We start from the raw sequence: 18,748 nt of genomic DNA, 5'->3' as shown, positions 1-18,748 counted from the left end.
TAGTTGAGGGTTCCCACCGTTCTCATTAGAGTAACCTGCTAGTCGAGGGTCATTCACATGTTGTCCTTACCAGTGGTGCGGTACCTTTCCAATCAGGGCACAGATTGGACCCCAGTTCAGCTATAATACGTCATATAGGGCATGTCAGTTAGATAAGTACTTCCCACAGTTTTTGTATCAGTATCAGTCAAGAATTCAGACAATTCTTCAAATTTTAGAACTTTCAGATATATTCAACTCAGCTTAGTATGAAACTCAGATAGTTCTATCAGAATTAGGACTATCAGATACAGTCACTCATGTTATCAATATTCAGATTCAGTAATGATGCTATCACGGTATCAGTATCGGTTATTATACCTCATGCATGTATTCTCACGCTCATGATAGTTAGTCTGTTATTAGCATTATTCATGCATATGAACCCCATACATTTATCCTACCTCATATGCATACCAGTACATCCAATTGTACTGACGCATTCATGCTATGGTGTTTTATACCATAGGTTCAGAAACACGAGCTCCAGAGCACCAGTAGCATTCTAGTTTCAACAGTCAAAGTTAGAAGTGAGTAGTCATCTTTTGAGGACGTGATCATTACTTATTTATGTCATTAATTAATTCATGTTTTAGAGGCTTTTCAGACTATAATATGTTCAAATAGTTATTTTAGTTTTGTTTTGGGTATTTCATACCCCACCTAGATGTTATATTTTTATCAGATATTATGTCTCAGTTTTGAACCTTTTGGCCTTTTAGTTCATATTTCCGCATTATATAGTACATTATGCAGTATATAGGTATAGATATTAGTCATGGGTTTCTTGTGGTCCTTTGGGGTCATGAGAACCATCAGAGGGGCTAAAGTAAATGACAAGCCCCACGAGGGCTAAAGTAAATAGATTTGAAAAGATAAGCAAGGTAGAGTATATTTCTATAATTTATCATTCATCATCAATAACATATACTTAGTAAGTTTATATATAATAGGTGCACGGACTCAAGTCGTGGCTCAAATAGTGTTAATCTTTAAGTTTGTTGCCCAAAGTGAACTTTCGGGAGAAATATCTATAATAGTGTAGAAAGGGTTGGAATATCACACAACTAGAGTAAATAGTAGTGTAAATCATGAACCAAAATATACCTTGGATAAATTTGTAAAACGTCACTATTAACCTCTTTTACACATGTAATTTACTCATTAGGTTAGGCTGTTATTACCATGAAGAAATCCATTTTAAGGTGGAAACTGGGCTTTATCCCTTAGTTAGTAATAATAATAATAAGATTATAATCTAATTGAAATCGTATCATTCATCGATGCAACAACCATAAATGAACAAAATCTATGCATGCCATCACCAGTATCCAACTCAATGAAATCATAAGCATCATACCACATCTTCCTTCATCCCATATTGGATAAATGGGTATATAAATACACATTCATACATATATATATATATATATATATATATATATATATATATATATATATATTCATGTAATAGAATCATATCCTTTACAAGGATAATCACTTCCCAGATATCTAACTCATATCATAACCCGGCCTTTGGACCAATAATGTGTCCTTAATGATTATTACTTTAGAATCACGTCCTTAGGCCCACATACCTTTCTGTAACTCATATCGATACTCGTATTACTAAACCATCTCGTATTCATAAGTCACAGCCTAACTATGAGGCATAGCATATTTATAGACATTAAAACATATTTGTAATTATTTCACATCTCGGAGGCATATAATAAGTAAGGTACCTCACATCTAGGAGATATAACATCTCACTAGGTAAAAAATAATAACTATTAGAAATATCATCTCTATAGGCCAATTATTATATCTAAGAGGAATAACATCTCTAAAGGCCGAATATAACATCTAGGAGGAAATAGCATCTTTAAAAGCCCAATATCACATCTAAGAGGAAATAGCATCTCTAAAGACCTAATATCATTTCTATAACAAATATCATGGCTATGAGCCATTAGTCATTATCCGAGGGAAAAATACCATCACGATTCATCAAACCACCAACTAACCTTACACTAAGATTCACTAGTCTCAACTATACCTAACATCCATCAATAAGTCCATGAAGGCTAACACAAGTCTTGGACTAAGGTGGGCCGGACGATCCCACTACTAATCCGTAATTTTCATACTTAGGCAATCTATGCCCCAAACTAGGCTAAGGTATCTAGTTCAACTTATAGATATCAAGAAAGCCATAACCAAGTCTAAGATAGGGACTACGACTAGGAACAAGGGCATTTAAGTCAACTTCACCTAAACTAAGATTTCAGGATCACAACCATATCCCAAACAAGGTGAAACATACTAATCATACTTCCAATGCTAAAACCACATCTCAAACTGTAACGACCCAACCCACTAGTGATATTATCCTCTTTGGGCCCAGGCCCACATGACTTTAAATTGCTTTACTAAAGAGTAAGTCGTACTTACTTATATACCCAACATCTCTCCTATGTTTTGCTGATGTGGGACTCCCTATCCTAAGTTGGGGTGTTACATACACCCCCTCTTATTGACTCAGCATCCTTACTGAGGTTTGCTCCACTAAATAATATTTGCTTAGACTCAGGACTAAGGTTTGCCTCACCTTATAGGGATTTTCCTAAACCCAGTTTGATCTTTGGCCCACATCGACAAGGCTGACAGAAGAGTTGCTCTGATATCATTTGAAATAGCCCAACCCACTAGTGGTATTATCCTCTTTGGGCCCAGGCCCGTACGACTTTAAAAAAATCACTAGGGAGTAAGGTTTGCTTACTTATATACCCTATATCTCTCATGTGTTTTGCTGATGTGGGACTACCTATCCTAAGTTGGGGTGTTACATAAGTTTGTCACCACCAGTGGCTACCTCTTAATCGTAACATGGTGCTTAGAGTCATATATGACCCCAAGCTAACCCATGGTCTAGTACTTGCTGTAAGCACTGAAGAGAAAATTGCAAAATAATATTCGGAAGCTAAGCTAAATAATCAGAATAATAAATAATGCACAAAGTAATACTTAATACACCGAAACATCTGTTAAAACTGAAATCATGTTTGACTATCCAAAAGCCTCTAAAATAAGGAGTTGATGGGACAAACCCCCAACTAACTCTGACTTACTGTAATGAAAAGTACTAAAAGTAACTACGGATAACGTTTCATCAAAGGATGAGGACTCACCACAACTACCGTTGAATGGCACACAAGTTATCTAGGTATGATCGAGAAACTGAGTGTTCGAACCTATGTTATAAGACAATATAATGCAAAGAGAGTATGCGATTAGTACTTTGAATGTACTGGAATACGAGATAATGGATAGTTGGTATATATATATATAATGATAGTGATCATGAATGCTAGAACATATAAATCAAATGCAAGACCAAGTAAAGCATGTGCTGAAATAATCCATATAACTGAATAACTGAATAACTGATAAGCTAAACACTTAGTCATGTAAACCCAAACTAACATAATCTGATTACTGAGAGAGACTGTGGGAGATAATATTTAACTGACATACCCCAATCTGAGCTAATCGAGATCCAATTCATAATCCCTATTGGAAGAGTGCCAATACCTTGCCATGAGTACTAACCCTGGTTGTGTTGATCCACTAAACTGATGTCCCAAAGGATTAGGGTGTCAATCGTATACTGATGGGTGACCCTTGAGAGAGTGTAAGTCATAAATTGTCGGGTGAACTCTCATAATGTACACTGGCTACATAGTTCTAGAACTTAGGGACTGCTACTAAGGTCTCAGTCCTACACTAGTGGGTGAGTCCTCACTCCTATATTCACTCGGTGATAAGTCTTACTCCCAACTGAGCTGACACTAGTACTGATTAAAGTTATCTTAACTCATAACTTATAATTTCTCAACATGGATATGATAATCCGAATATGATAAAAAAATCATGGTCTGAGTGACTTGGAAGTTAAGAATCTAAAACATGTGCAAACATATAGGTATCGGGTGTTCATAGCCCTCTAGCACTGAATAATACTGCTAAACATGATTTTATTAAAATTTGACAATAAGGAATTTCATAATTTAAGACAAATTCAATTTTTTTCAATATGGAGAGGGATTCTTCATTCTGAGTAAGAAAGATTCTAAACTTGTGAGAAAATCATGTACACATGGTGGTTTAACTACAAAGATAGACTGAAATTCCAAGAAAATTTCAGAATTGCCATGGAACCTTAAGTGAAAAAGGTAAATTAATTTAGCGAGTTGAATAGATCCCCGAGACTCAATGGGTGGAAGGAACCCATTGATGAAATTCCACATACCTGGAGATTGAAGCCTTGAAAAACTCTTGGAAATCGGAGTTGGGGATTGAAGAACCTTACTTGCTTTTAGAGAAGAGAGAATCACTCTTTTCTCCATTTTCTTTCTATGTGTTGATAGAATTTAAATGTAATGGAGAATTTAGGGTGATTTAATCTTATATTCCAGACTTACTATGTCTTAAATGTTAACATTTTTTTGTTAAAACAGTGGTAAAATACCAAAAAATACCCCTCTAAAAATGTTATGAAAGTGCAGAACTGTCCCGGTCAACGGTTTGGGTGATGGATCGTCACTCCAACCATCTAAAAATAACCAAATTTTGGTCTTTATACTTAAGGGTGATGGTTTCATAATGGGATGTCACTGGTGCGATGGTCCATCACCGGGTGCGACGGTCCATCACCCTGGCCGTCGTGCCTTGGCAGACAGACACCCCTTTGGTTAAACAGGCATAACTTTTTACTCTGATATCAGATTAAGGCAAAACCAGTGGAGTTGGAAAGATAATTTAATTATCTATATATTGGAGGGTGTTGATATCAAAAAACCTTAGTAATACAAAATATATGCTCATTAAAAGTTGACTAGTGCAATATTCTTCCTAAGAAATCAATCGATAAGGGATATTTTGACTTGTATAAAAGCTAGGAGTTATTTGAGGCCTTAATATATATCCAAATCACTCATCAAACTCCCAGAGCACTATATTTGATTTTGCATGAGATTGAATCATGGTTCTAATATTGGTTTGAGTTTTTAGGGTGTTGCACAAACCTAACATCATATCATATTCATTCTACGAATAAGTTCAATCTAGGTAGGAGGCAATAGGATTCTAAAAATGTATAAACATCACTTTATGGGCCCAAAACCCTCATCTAATTCCCAAATACAAATAATCAAGACTAAGTTATTCTACTCATAATCAAGCCTAATATTCATATGCCATATATAACATACATCACCTTCGAAAAAGAGTAAGTAGAAGCCTACCACAAAGTCACACGCAAAAACTCACATCATTCACCAACGTCCATCTTCACTTCACAATCCCAAAAATGTCATAATATTGTCAAAATAGTACTCTACTCATCAATAAGAGTCTAATAATACCCATATTGCACTATTGTGCTTTGGGTCAAAAAACGATACCAAAAATCCCAAGTTGGTCCCACTTATGGAAATCTCATTTTCGAGGCTAACCCAACATCCATACATGAATAAGGAATCATAACCCTAATGAAATAGGTAAAAACAAAGCTAATTTGGGACTAAAACCAAGCCCTAAGCTAAATTGGGGTTCTGGGTCAAAACGAAGAAATTCAACCATAAATTCGAATTATTCTTACCTTATATTCGAAGATATTCATGATAAAAGATGTTTAGAAAGTGCCCAAGTCATCCACCATACTCAATCTTAAGTTATCATACCCATTTAGGGTTTTAAACTCTCAAAGATAAAGGGAAAATGGCCAAGTTTGCAACGTTGGGGTCTATTTATAGACCCTTAGTTAAGGAGATTCAGTAATGGCCCTCTATGGGCTGTGATATCTATCGGGCGTGCACCATGATTGTGCTATATCTCGCCATTACAGATGACAGCTGAAACTTGCAATTTTTCCAAGTTTTGGCCAATGCCTAGGTACTCGTTGTGAATCCAATTTTTGCAAATAAACTATGTAATCCCACCAAATTAGATATTTCAGATGCATTGGCAAAGTTGTATTTTCAATCCGAGGTCGTTTAGACCAAATATCGGTCCCATACCTATATTTCCAAATTTTCAACTTTCCAACCAGTAAGCCGAAATGAGTTCTAGTGTATTAGGACGCCAACCAAAGGTCTACCTATCCTAAAATCAATATTTTGGATCTGCTAGCTAGTCGAAATTTGCATCTGAGATCGTTTTACTAAAAGTTTTGCCCGATGGCCATTTGGAACTAGCAAAGATTTCCAAATAGGGAAGTGGTTCTATTAATCAAACAAAATACCCAATAACTGGACTGTTAAATCCCAGCAAGTCATAAATGACTCGGGGCAGCTATGAAGAAGCCCTAATGATAGTAATAAGTGGGCATATAAAAAATAACCATAAAGGTCATTGCAATATCAGATACTAAAAGGACTTTCATCCTCAAAAGTCAACGGGTAGAAGGGACCTTAAAAGCTCAAATCGATGAGGTACTAGGCCGCATGCTACGAGCATGACTTCCCAGATAACCTCAATGAAGAGAAAATGCTTCTATGGGATTTTTCTATAGGTATCCCTTTTCTAACTAGAATCTTTTACTCTACCTCAAACTAGGCAAAACTCAATTTTAACCAACAACTAGCATCCAACTAAACTGAAAAGGCTGATGTATGTAAATCTGAACCACAACAAACTGATAGCATATCTATACTCGCACAAATCAACAAAGGCTCATCTAATCCAAAAACAAACCAAGACATGAGTCATGCAACTAACTCCAAGTCCAAATATACAGTTCCCTTAGCAAACCATACTTGATATCTACTTTGAACTTGGAGGAAAATTACCTGAGTCTTCTCTGCATAATCTTATCATACAGAACTCAAAGACTGAAGTTGATTCGCTGAAAGTCAATATGACAGACATGAGAATAAGACTAAGGTGTTATTTGGGCACACAAATGGAGATAATCAAGGAACGCAATCCATGCCCATGCTATAACTAGTACGAATAGTAATCAAACTAAAATTCAAGGGAACAAGGTATAAATATTCATCTCTAAACATTCCGCGTTAGGATCTCCCATCAATCAGAAAGAAGCCATACTGAATCCCACTCACGTATATTACTCCCAGTAAGTATGTCATCAAAAATTCCCAAATAAAACTAAAAACTCAAGGTCATAGCTAAAAGAAGCAGTCCCGGGTACAAGGCTATCATCTGAGCACTTATCAACTATAATCCATCCACAGTCGAGAAGACCGTATAGGAAATAACAGAGTAGGCTTAACTAGCCTATAAATGAAATCCAAACTGAGAAAGTCTAAACTGAACGCCACACGTAAGTTCTATAACTCCAAGTTGAAATATCAACACTAAGGAGTTTCTCGATCTCAACTACCCAAACAGAACCTATGAATAGTTAGGAATTCATACTCTAAATCAATCATAACTTCTAAATTGCCATTCCAAGGCTTCAAATCAATAGCCAAGCAAATAAGTCTATATCAATAACAACTATTTTAAATCGACTTTATTATCCAAGTCTAGCATATCCGAGATAAATCACACCAAGCCCAGTGAGACATGTCTAAAGAGCAAAAATTACCGCAGGGATAACAATCGATTGAAAACGCAAGCAGCCAACTCTATAATAGCTAGAGGGCACAGAGTATAGCCACAAAATAGAAATCATGCCAAAGGATAAATTACCAACTGGAAATTCAATTAAAACCACTCCATAATCGCTGAAGGGCATGAACTATCCAATCATATTCAAAAACTCCCAAAGGCTGCAAACCACACTAGTAAAGGCAAAATCTCTAGAAACTCAGAGAAATGCATCCTAAGCCGGGAACTAATCAATTCAACACTCTATCTCGACAAAGAGTAGCCATAGGCACATATCATTGAGGAGAATGACCAGTCTTAATAGGCCAAAAACCCCTAAAATGGGGATTTCTAGAATCCACCCAAGAATCACATCATCAAAGAAGAAAAAAACCAATCTCAAAACCATGGTCAAAGTTAAAACCACCACCAAAAAACAAACAACGCAAGATGGAGAACTTTGAATTTGCCAACTCAAGAAGTGATCACAGGAAAGGTCACCTGCCTCTAACTTCACAACTCAACTTAAGACAGAACATATCACGACAAGGAAAGAGTATCTAATCTCCACACTAGTAACAAGGGCAAACCATCACATGGGAACAGATTCAACAAGTCAAACAAATGAACTCAGGATATCTCATCATCAATACCAAACCCACTATTGGGCGATGAAATAAAGAACAGATCCAAAATTAGTCAAGCTCCAAAAATGGGCTACATAGATAGGGATAGCCATAATAAAGGCCTATGTAACCCAGAAGGTACGTCTAAGGATCCCAAACTCAAAAAGGGGTGATATAACTAAATCACTGACTTCAGAATCATAACAAAACCAAAGAAGGTCAACCTACCTTCGATATCCTAATACACTTCCAAATCAATCTAACACAGCTAGCAAAAAGGGAGCACAATTAACCTCACCGTGCTAGGGTAAAGAAATTATCAAATTCGGCTATATCTACTCAAGCCTCCAAATAAGATCACAAAGAAAATGAAATTCTAACTAGATAACACTAGTCTATACAGCTACACAATGAGGATAAATTACATCAAGTAATAATATCAATAACCTCAAGCAGTGGTAGCAATAGCAACAACAAAATCAATATCTATAAAATGAATAGGCGGTACTAAAATAAACATCAATATTATATACCACTTATGGCCATAATAAGGCAAATGTGCCAAGGTAAATAGGACTCGAACCCATATGCTATACTCATAATGAAAAATATCAATGCAAATTCACTCCACCCACTACTAATAAAAATAAATTATAGACTAGTAATTTTATCGTAGATCCAACAATAAGGCATATAATAACCAATATCAACTCATCAAGGGATATAATTATCAATGGGTATGAAAACCCTAATACACATAATGAAAGATAAATGTAGGAAATAAAAGCAAACCTATCATGGTGAAATCCATAATCATATCCCTGACAAGCATAGAGAGAATAAATCTAAATGAGTCCAAACTCAGACCGATCAACTAAGGTGCCAAGCACACTATCTCTAACTGAAGGTGCCACAATCATCATGAGGCTAGTCTGAATGGGCTGAAAAACTAGCAATCCCACATCAGGGACACTCTTTAACCCAATAGTCGATCTCTTTGTTGTTGTAGCAAAATCCTAAAGCACCAATCATGGAAAGAGTACAAATTGAGTCCAAATAACTGGTCAATTGATGTAGAGAGAAAAGTCTAATAGCATATCGAATCTTCCCACAATCGTAGCCTATCTCAGAAACTCTAGGCCAGCAGAGAATACATGATAACTCTGCCTGATCAACTAACTCATAAATGGGGCACTCTCAGAATTAGTGTCTCATCACGATACCACCAACACAAGATCCTAGAATACTCTAAGATACTTCCCCTCATGATACAGAATGGTCATCGTGGCTTGAAAACTTATACCAAACTCTAAAAGGTTTGATAGGAGCTTTCACCACTATGATATCATGGCTAATATGAGAATCACTCAAGGTTTGAAATACTACCTACGTAGAGATGATACGCTACAAGTGAAGCTGAACTCTATCAGAAGGATCCTCACTCTCGGATAAAATACCAACAACACTATACAAATGGCAGGGCCTCTTGCTGCCACTTTTATAAGTCTCAATACACGTGCTCTCTATGGACCTCTCATAATCAATGTCGTGAGGCAAGGAAGACTCAGTTACCATCAAGTGCTCTAATGCCAAATAGAGTGACAATACTTATCCTCTAACACATCCATGCACCAATGTCTGACTCAAAAGGATATAGTATATAAATATTCCTGGCCTAACCAGGAAATCTGATCTCTAACTCAGAAACTGGTCAAGAACCCAGATGAACACCAATAGACCAAACTCTGGTCTGAGAAGTACTCGATGAATCAAATGTTATCCATGGCTAAGAAGGATTTGGAACATAACTCGAATCCCTAGTACTAATCCTTAAAGAATGAAGTATCCATGAGCTCAATAGGATCCTAAGCTGGCCCCAATCCTTTTGGCTAATTCTGAAGATCTTTGACATCCATCTCTGACTCTCTAATCTGGCGCTATGCTAACTCTTTGGAAATGCATATAGAAGTCTCATTCGCATCTATCGATAATATCGCCCATCTTGCATTGTTCATTAGGGACATAATAGAGTCAAAGAATGTGTTTAAGGTTCATAGTAATGCATACACACTATAAGGAGTCAAGAAGTGAATTTCTGAAGAATGTCACTGTAGCCTCCCGAAATAGGTTACTGACATCTCCGCACCAATCCGCAAGACTCTACTAACACTTAGCTCTTGTACTAATACACTAGTGAAACCTAGGATGTGATACTAACTTGTCATGACCCAATTTCTCAAGTAATGATAGTTCCTATCATAACTTATCGCTATGCAAGCCAATCCCCATAGTTTGAAAAGGCTAGTAATGGGCTACCAAACACATATAAAGAAAAAATTGCAGAATAGATAAAATAAAAAAGCAATTAGATAATAAAGTCCTAAAATATTGTGGTATCAGTACAAGAGCTTTTAATAATATGGGAGTACAAAAGTGGAAAAGATGAAATAAATTACACTAATACAACTTATCTTCAATACAACATAGACTAGTCTACTACATAAGGGAGAGTAATACTCTTAATCTCAGTAGCTCACTCTAAGCCTCTGGGCCATGACTGCTCCACATGACATACATTTTTATGATGATAAGTCATACTATGATCTGCAGGTTGCAGAAGTGTAGAATGAGTACCAAACTAATAATACTCAGTAGGAGATTACCAACTGGGATCCAATGATAAAGTTGATATATATATAACATATAAACTAAATGAAAACTACTCTCAAATGTCCAACATCTATAGAAAATAACCACTAAGGTAATAAGGATAAACCATCATATTCATGTCCAAGAGACTAACATATATAGACTAAGAAAGTGACAAGGATAAACTATCCTATTCCAGTCATATTCGTGAATCTCAATACTATACCATATATCACTGGCTAATATGCAAAGTAGAAGAGGAAAGAATATACATATAAATATAAAAGGCCAAGAAATGATACACAATATGAATAGTTGAATGAAGAGACATATGGTAGCTCTATAGCTACATAAAGCTAGGTGTGTGTATATACATACATATAGATATAAAGTCAACTCAAAGAATAACCTAAATCATCATGTCTTCACTAGTAAGGCCTTATTATAATCTAATAAGGATCTAGTACTATCATACTTAGGGTTTCTAATCCATATGTCAAAACATGAGATAAACATGCATAATAATGCAATCCTAAGATAGAAGAGGACGAAAACATACCTCAAATATCAATGCCAAATAAATGACCAATCTGTCATAAACTATCCATAATAATGATAAAAAGAATAATAATAACAATAGCAGCAACAATGCGAGTAACTGGCTATTTCGAACAACTAATACCTAGTCTACCCTATGTGTACCCCCACCACCATACGCTTGGAAGGTTCAATCACTATACAATAATACAAGGCATAGTCATCACTCATATCTATGCAACCATCTCATACTGACTAATAGACACTGGTGCATACTAGTTATAGGTGATGCGCATACAAGAATGAATGCAACATAAACCACAATACCATAATCATCATCATCATAACCATCATCATCAGAATCAACCTTCAGTCTTGTTATGTATATAATCATCACAACATCTTCTAGCCTTTTCGGGTATCAATATTATCACATAATATCCTCTGACCTTATCATGAATCATCACTTTATCAAAATATTCTCTGGCATTTCCGAGAATCATCACATCATCATAATATCCTTTGGCCTTTTCAAGTATCAATATCATCATCATAATATCCAAACCAATGTCACATAATAGAGAAAAATCCCATTAAGGGATAAAGTAAAGTGCAAGCCCTACAAGGGCTAAAGTAAATGGCATGCCCCACGTGGGCTAAAGTAAATAGATATGAAAAGATAAGCAAGGTATAATATATTTCCATAATTCATCGTTCATCGACAATATCACATCCTTAGTAAGTATATATATAATTGGTGCATAGACTTAAGCCGTGGTTAAAAGAGTGTAAATCTATAAGTTAGTTTCCCGGTGTGAACTTCAAGGCTAAGTCTCTATAAAAGTATTGAAAGGGTCAAAATATCTCAAGATCGAAGTAAATAGTAGTGTCAAATCAAGGACCAAAATATATCATGGTCAAATTTGTATAAAGTCACCATTACCCTTTTTTAAACATATAATTTACTCATTAAGTTAGGAAGTTATTACCAAGAAGAAATTCATTTTAAGGTGGAAAGTAGGCTTCAACCCTTAGTTAGTGACAACTATAATACGATTATAATCTAATTGGAATTGTTTCAATCATTGGAGCAACAACCATGAATGTACCGAATCTATGCATACCATCACCAATATCCAACTCAATAAAACCATAAGTATTAGACCACATCTTCCTCCGTCCTATGTCATAGAGATTGGTAAATAAATACGCATCCATACATACATATGTATATACATTTATGAACTATAACTATATCTTTTACAAGGATAATCACTTCCCGGATATCCAACTTATATCATAAATGGACTTTGGCCCAATAATGTGTCCGGAATGATCATTACTTTAGAATCACAGCCTTAGGCCCACATATGTATCGAAAACTCATATCAATACTCATATTAGTAAGCTATGTTATAATCATAAGTCATATCCTAACTATGAGGCATAACATAGTTATAGGCCGTAAAGTATTTTTGTAATCGCCTCACATCTAGGAAGCATATAATAAGCAAGGCACCTCTCATCTAGTATTTATAACATCTCACTAGGCCATAAATCATAATTATGAGGAATATCATCTCTATAGGTCAATTATCATATCTAAGAGGAATAATATCACTAAAGGCCCAATATCACATCTATGAGCAAATAGCATCTCTAAAGTACCAGTATCACATCTAAGAGGAAATAGCATTTCTAAAGGCCTAATATTATATCTATAACAAATATCATGGATATGAGCCATTAGTCATTATCCAAGGGAAAATACCATCACTGTTCGTCAAACCACCATGTAACCTTATACTAAGGTTCATTAGTCCTAACTATTCCTAACAGCCGTAATTAAGTCCACAGAGGCTAACATAAGTCTTGGCCTAAAGTGGGCCAGACGATCCCACTTCTAATCCTTAATTTCCATACTTAGGCAATCTACACACAAAACTAGGCTAAGGTAGCTATTTCAACTTCTAGATGTCAAGGAAGCCATAACTAAGTCTAAGATAGGGACTTTATTTAGGAATAAGGGCATTTAAGCCAACTTTACCTAAACTATGATTTTAAGATCTCAAGTATATCCATAACAAGGTGAAGCATACTAATCATACTTCCAAAGTTTAAACCACATCTCAAACCTAGGATCATATCACATTCATTTTACGAGTTAGTTCAATCTATGTAGGAGGCAATAGGATTCTAAAAAGGGTATAAACACTTCACCTTACGAGTCCCAAGCCCTTATCTAATTCCCAACAACAACAACAATATCATACTCAATGTATTTCCCCATGTGGGGTATGGGGAGTGTGAAGTATACGCAGACCATACCACTACCTCAAATGAAGTAGAGAGGCTATTTTTGATAAACCCCCGCTTAGGACTGATAGTAGTATAAAAACACAAACCATAAATGCATATAAACTAGTACAGTCTACCAAATAATACTACAACCATAATATAATACTAAAAACTATCTATCTGAAATCATAGACATTACTCAACACCACAAACAAGAAACTTCATACACAAATAAAGAACACTCGCATATGGTTATCGATGCACTCTCACGCACTAACCTTCTAACTTAATCTGCATTCTCCACACTTTTTTGTTAAGGGTCATGTCCTTTGTAAGCTGTAACTGATCCATATCATGCCTAATCGCCTCCCTCTAATATTTCTTTGGCCTACCTCTGCCCCACCTAAAACCATCCATAGCCAGTGTCTCATACCTCCGCATTGGAGCATCAGAGCCCTTCCTCATCACATGCCCGAACCAATGTAACCTTACTCTTCCTCATCACATGCCCGAACCAATGTAAACTTAGTTCTTGCATCTTGTCTTCCACTGAGGCCACTCCTACCTTCTCCTAAATAATCTCATTTATTATCCTATCTTTCCTAGTATGTCCACATATCCATCACAATATCTTTATCTCCACCATCTTCAACTTTTGGATATGGGAGTTCTTAATTGGAAAACACTCCATTGCATACAACATAGCCAGCTAGACTACCACTCTGTAGAACTTTGTTTTAAGCTCCGGGGGCACCTTTTTATCACATAAAACTCCCAAAGAGAGCCTCTATTTCAACCACCCAGCCTTAATATGATGCGTGACATCCTGTCAATCTCACTATTGCCCTGAATCATAGACCCTAAATACTTGAAACTCTCCTTCTTCTGAATGGCTCGAGAATCCAACTTCACAACTACATCAACCTCCTGTGACACATCACTAAAATTACACTCCAAGTACTCCATCTTGGTCATGCATAACCTAAATCCTTTAGACTCAAGGTTCTGTATCCAAATCTCTAACTAATCATTAATTTCTCCCCAAGTTTTGTCAATCAGTACCATATCATTAGCTAATAACGTGCTCCAAAGAGCCTTCCTTTGAATATGTTGCATCAAAATATCCATCACTAAGGCAAATAAAAAAAGGGCTAAGAGTCGATCCTTGATGCGACCTTATCAAAACTAAAATGTTCTCCAAATTTCCACCTACCGTACTCACCCAAGTCTTTGCGCCATCATACATGTCCTGAATCGCCATAGTATATGGTACGAGCACCCCTCTAGCCTCTAAGCACCTCCACAATATCTCCCTAGAAACTGTTATAAGCTTTCTCAAGATTAATAAACACCATGTACAAGTCCTTCTTCCTCTCTCAAAACTACTCCACTAATCTCTTCACAAGGTGAATGGCCTCAGTAGTGAACGACCTGGCATGAAACTGAAATGATTCTCAGAGATAGTCACGCTTCTTGTCAACCTCAACTCTACCACCTTTTCCCAAACCTTCATGGTATAACTCAATAACTTAATGTCTCTATAGTTGTTGCAACTCTGGATGTCTCCCTTGTTCTTATACAATGGAACCATTGCACTCTATCTCCATGCTTCAGGCATATTCGTTTACCTAAAAATGATGTTAAACAACCTTATCAACCACTCCAAACCTGCTCTGCCAGTACTCTTCCAAAAATTTACTAGATTATTATTTGGCCCCGTCGCCCTACCCCGACGCATCTTGCAAATAAGCCCGTTGACCTCCTTAAACTTAATCTGCCTACAATAACCATAGTCGTGACACTCCTCAAATTTCTCCAAGTAACCCAACATGAAACCTTTTCCCCCTTGTCATTCAAAAGTTTATGAAAATAGGACTGCCACTTCTTCCTGGTGAGGGCATCCTCAACCAACATAGTACCATCCTCGCCCTTGATGCACTTTACTTGGTCAACGTCATGAGCCCTATGCTCTTTAGCCTTGGCAAGCCTATACAGTTTCTTATCCCCGCTTTTCTCTTCTAAATCCGCATACAAGCGCTTGAAAGCTTTTGTCTTAGCTGTTATAACCACAAACTTAGCCTCTCTCCTAGCTACCTTATACTCTTCTTTATTCATGTGCCTCTCCTCATCATCCTTGATCTCAACCATCTTATCATAAGCCACCATCTTAGACTACACCTTCCACTTAACCTCTTTGCTCCACCACCATTCCCCTCAATGCTTGCTAGATCAGCCCCTCAAGATACCCAATACATCTCTAGAGGTCCCCCTAATGAAACTGATAGTCGTTACCCATATACTATCCATATCCCCTCTTTTCTCCCAAGCCCCCTACTATTCAACTTCTTCTTCATCTCCAAAGCACTACCCAAAGTTAATCTACCCCACTTAATCCTAGGCCGAACCTCCATACTTTTTTCTTTCTTCCCTTATTGATTACCAAGTCCATTATTAACAACCTATGCTGAGTCGAAAGATTCTCATTATGTATGACTTTACAGTATTTACATAGAGCTCTATCACCCTTCCTAAGAAACAAAAAGTCTACCTAAGTTTTGGATAGTGAGCTACAAAACATAATAAGGTGATCCTCCTTCTTTGGAAAACTCAAATTCGCTATCCACAATCCAAAAGCCCTAGAAAAATCCAAGAGAGAAGCTACTCCTTTACTCCTCTCCCCAAAACTGAAACTGCTATGCACACCATCATAACCTCTCGATAAAGACCCAATATGCCCATTGAAGTCTACTCCTATGAAAAGTTTCTCAGTTCTTGGAATACCTCTCACCACCTCTTCCATAACCTCCTAAACACCTATCTTATCCTCCTCATTCAAACATACTTAAAGACCATAAGCACTAATAACGTTCATCGTAGACCCTACCACGACCAACTTAATTGACATCAACCTATTACTGATTCTTTTAACCTCTACCACCTACTCCCTAAGTTCTTCATCTACTAAGATACCTACCCCATTTCTTTGTCTCATGCTACCCAAGTACCATAACTTATATCCATCCATATCTCTTACCTTAGTGCCTACCCATTTAGTTTCCCAGATACACACAATACTAACCCTCCTCTTTCTAAGAATCATTACTATCTCTATAGAATTACCTTGAAGCATCCCTATGTTCCAGGACCTAACTCTTAACCTAGAAGCACTTTTATCCCACCTATCCCTACTATTCTTCATCCCAACCCAGACTAGAATCCAAACTATATTCCCAAAAATAAATAATCAAGACTAAGTTATTCTACTCATAATCAAGCCTACCATTCATATTCGCATGCCATATATAACACACATCATCTTAGAAGAAGAGTAGGTTGCAGCCTACCTCAAAGCCGAACAACAAAACCTCACATCATTCACCAACGTCCATCTTCACTTCACAATCCTCAAAAGGCGATCACACTATCAAAATAGCAATCTCTCATCAACATGAGTCTAATGATATCCACATTGCACTATTGTACTTTGGGGCTAAAAATGACACCAAAAATCCCAGGAGGGTCCCATGTACGGAAATCATATTTGTGAGGTCAACCCAATGTCCATATATGAATAAGGAATTATAACCCTCAAGAAAAGAGTAAAAACAAAGCTAATTTGGGGCTAAAATCAAGACCAAAGATAAATTGGGGTTTTGGGTCCAAACTATGAAATTCAACCATGAATTCGAAGTATTCTTACCTTAGATTCAAAGATATTCTTGATAAAAGATGTTTAGCAAGCTCTCAAGTCACACACCATACACAATTTTAAGTAATGATACCCATTTAGGGTTTTAAGCTCTCAAAGATGAAGGGAAAATGGCCAAACTCGTGACATTGGGGTTTATTTATAGACCTATAGGCAAGGAGATGCAGCGATCGCCCTCTATGGGCCATGGTAGCACAAATGGCAACAACCATAAGGCATACATCACGATCGTGCTACCTTTTGTCATCACGGATGACAGCTGAAACCTAGATTTTTTCCAAGTTTCAGCCAATGCCTCAAGACTAATTCAGAATTAGATATTTGAAATGAACTATGCAACCTTATAAAATTTGATGTTCCGGACGCGTTGGAAAATTTAGATTTTCAATTAGGGGTTGTTTAGACCAAATATGGGTCTCATATCTATATTTCTAAATTTTTAACTTTCTGACTAATAGGTCGAAATGAATTCGGGTGTATTGGGACCCGAATCAAAGGTCTACCTAGGCTAAAATTGATATTCCAGATGTGCTGGTGCAGTTAGAATTTTCATCTAAAATTATTTTACTATGGTTTTCTCCTGTGGTAATTTGGAAACAGAGAAGACTTCAAAACTAGGAATCGGTTCTACTAACCAAATGAACTTCCCGATAATTGAACCATCAGTCCCAATAAGTCATAATTTACATGGGCCAGTAATGGAGAAGCCCTATCAGCGAAAATAACCAAAAATTTAAAAATTAATTATAAGGGTCATTAAGTCATGTACGCGATACCTTTAATGTGAGCAGGTATCTCATAAGCGACCCTATTGTCGCATACATGATGGTTACATACGTGATGCAAAAGTCACGTAAATAATATTTTGCTACATGACTGGTTCACTTAATTAACAAAAATGTAGCTTAAGCGAGTGCACTAGTTGAGCGGTGCACTAGTTGGAGCCATGGAGAATTCCAAGTCTCCTCAAACCTTGGGGATCCATTCGAACCCAAGAATGAAAATGAATTGTGGTACCCTACCAAAAATGATGCTTCGGACTCAATAGCGATATCAGTTTTTTGAAAAAACTTTGTTTTCATAAAGTTGACCCCTGAAACCCAATTTCACAACTTTCCAAGCCAAGGATCAAAATGAGATATAAAAGCCGTAAAACCAAATTAACCATGTTACCAACCTAAAATCGACGTTTTGGACCTGCTGGTACAGTCCATTTTGCCATCCAATGCAAAAATCAATAATTATTGACCGAAATCAACTATAAGGCTTTTTAAGC

General features: G+C 36.7%; 1 protein-coding gene across 1 annotated transcript; it reads right to left on the bottom strand.

Annotated features, from left to right (window-relative positions):
* Nucleotides 1-14,555: 14,555 nt before the first annotated feature.
* On the bottom strand, nt 14,556-15,929 carry LOC124887828. The gene is made up of 2 exons (XM_047397745.1): nt 15,600-15,929; nt 14,556-14,690 (listed from the first exon to the last, which is right to left on the bottom strand). The coding sequence occupies exons 1-2, from the start codon at nt 15,927-15,929 to the stop codon at nt 14,556-14,558; spliced, it is 465 nt and encodes a 154-aa protein (XP_047253701.1).
* Between the last annotated feature and the right edge of the window lie 2,819 nt (nt 15,930-18,748).

This window comes from Capsicum annuum, chromosome 10 (assembly GCF_002878395.1).
Source record: "Capsicum annuum cultivar UCD-10X-F1 chromosome 10, UCD10Xv1.1, whole genome shotgun sequence".
Classification (NCBI taxonomy): Eukaryota; Viridiplantae; Streptophyta; class Magnoliopsida; order Solanales; family Solanaceae; genus Capsicum; species Capsicum annuum.
The sequence above is the reverse complement of the archived record's forward strand: the minus strand, read 5'-3'. Positions and strand labels throughout refer to the sequence as shown.

Excerpts from the sequence above, each read along its gene's own strand:
- LOC124887828 (XM_047397745.1), bottom strand. The coding sequence starts at position 15,929 with ATGGTGGCTTATGATAAGATGGTTGAGATCAAGGATGATGAGGAGAGG. Across the intron at positions 14,691-15,599 it reads TGAATGACAAGGGGGAAAAG|GAGGTTGATGTAGTTGTGAA; the intron begins GTTTCATGTTGG and ends GATGTGTCACAG.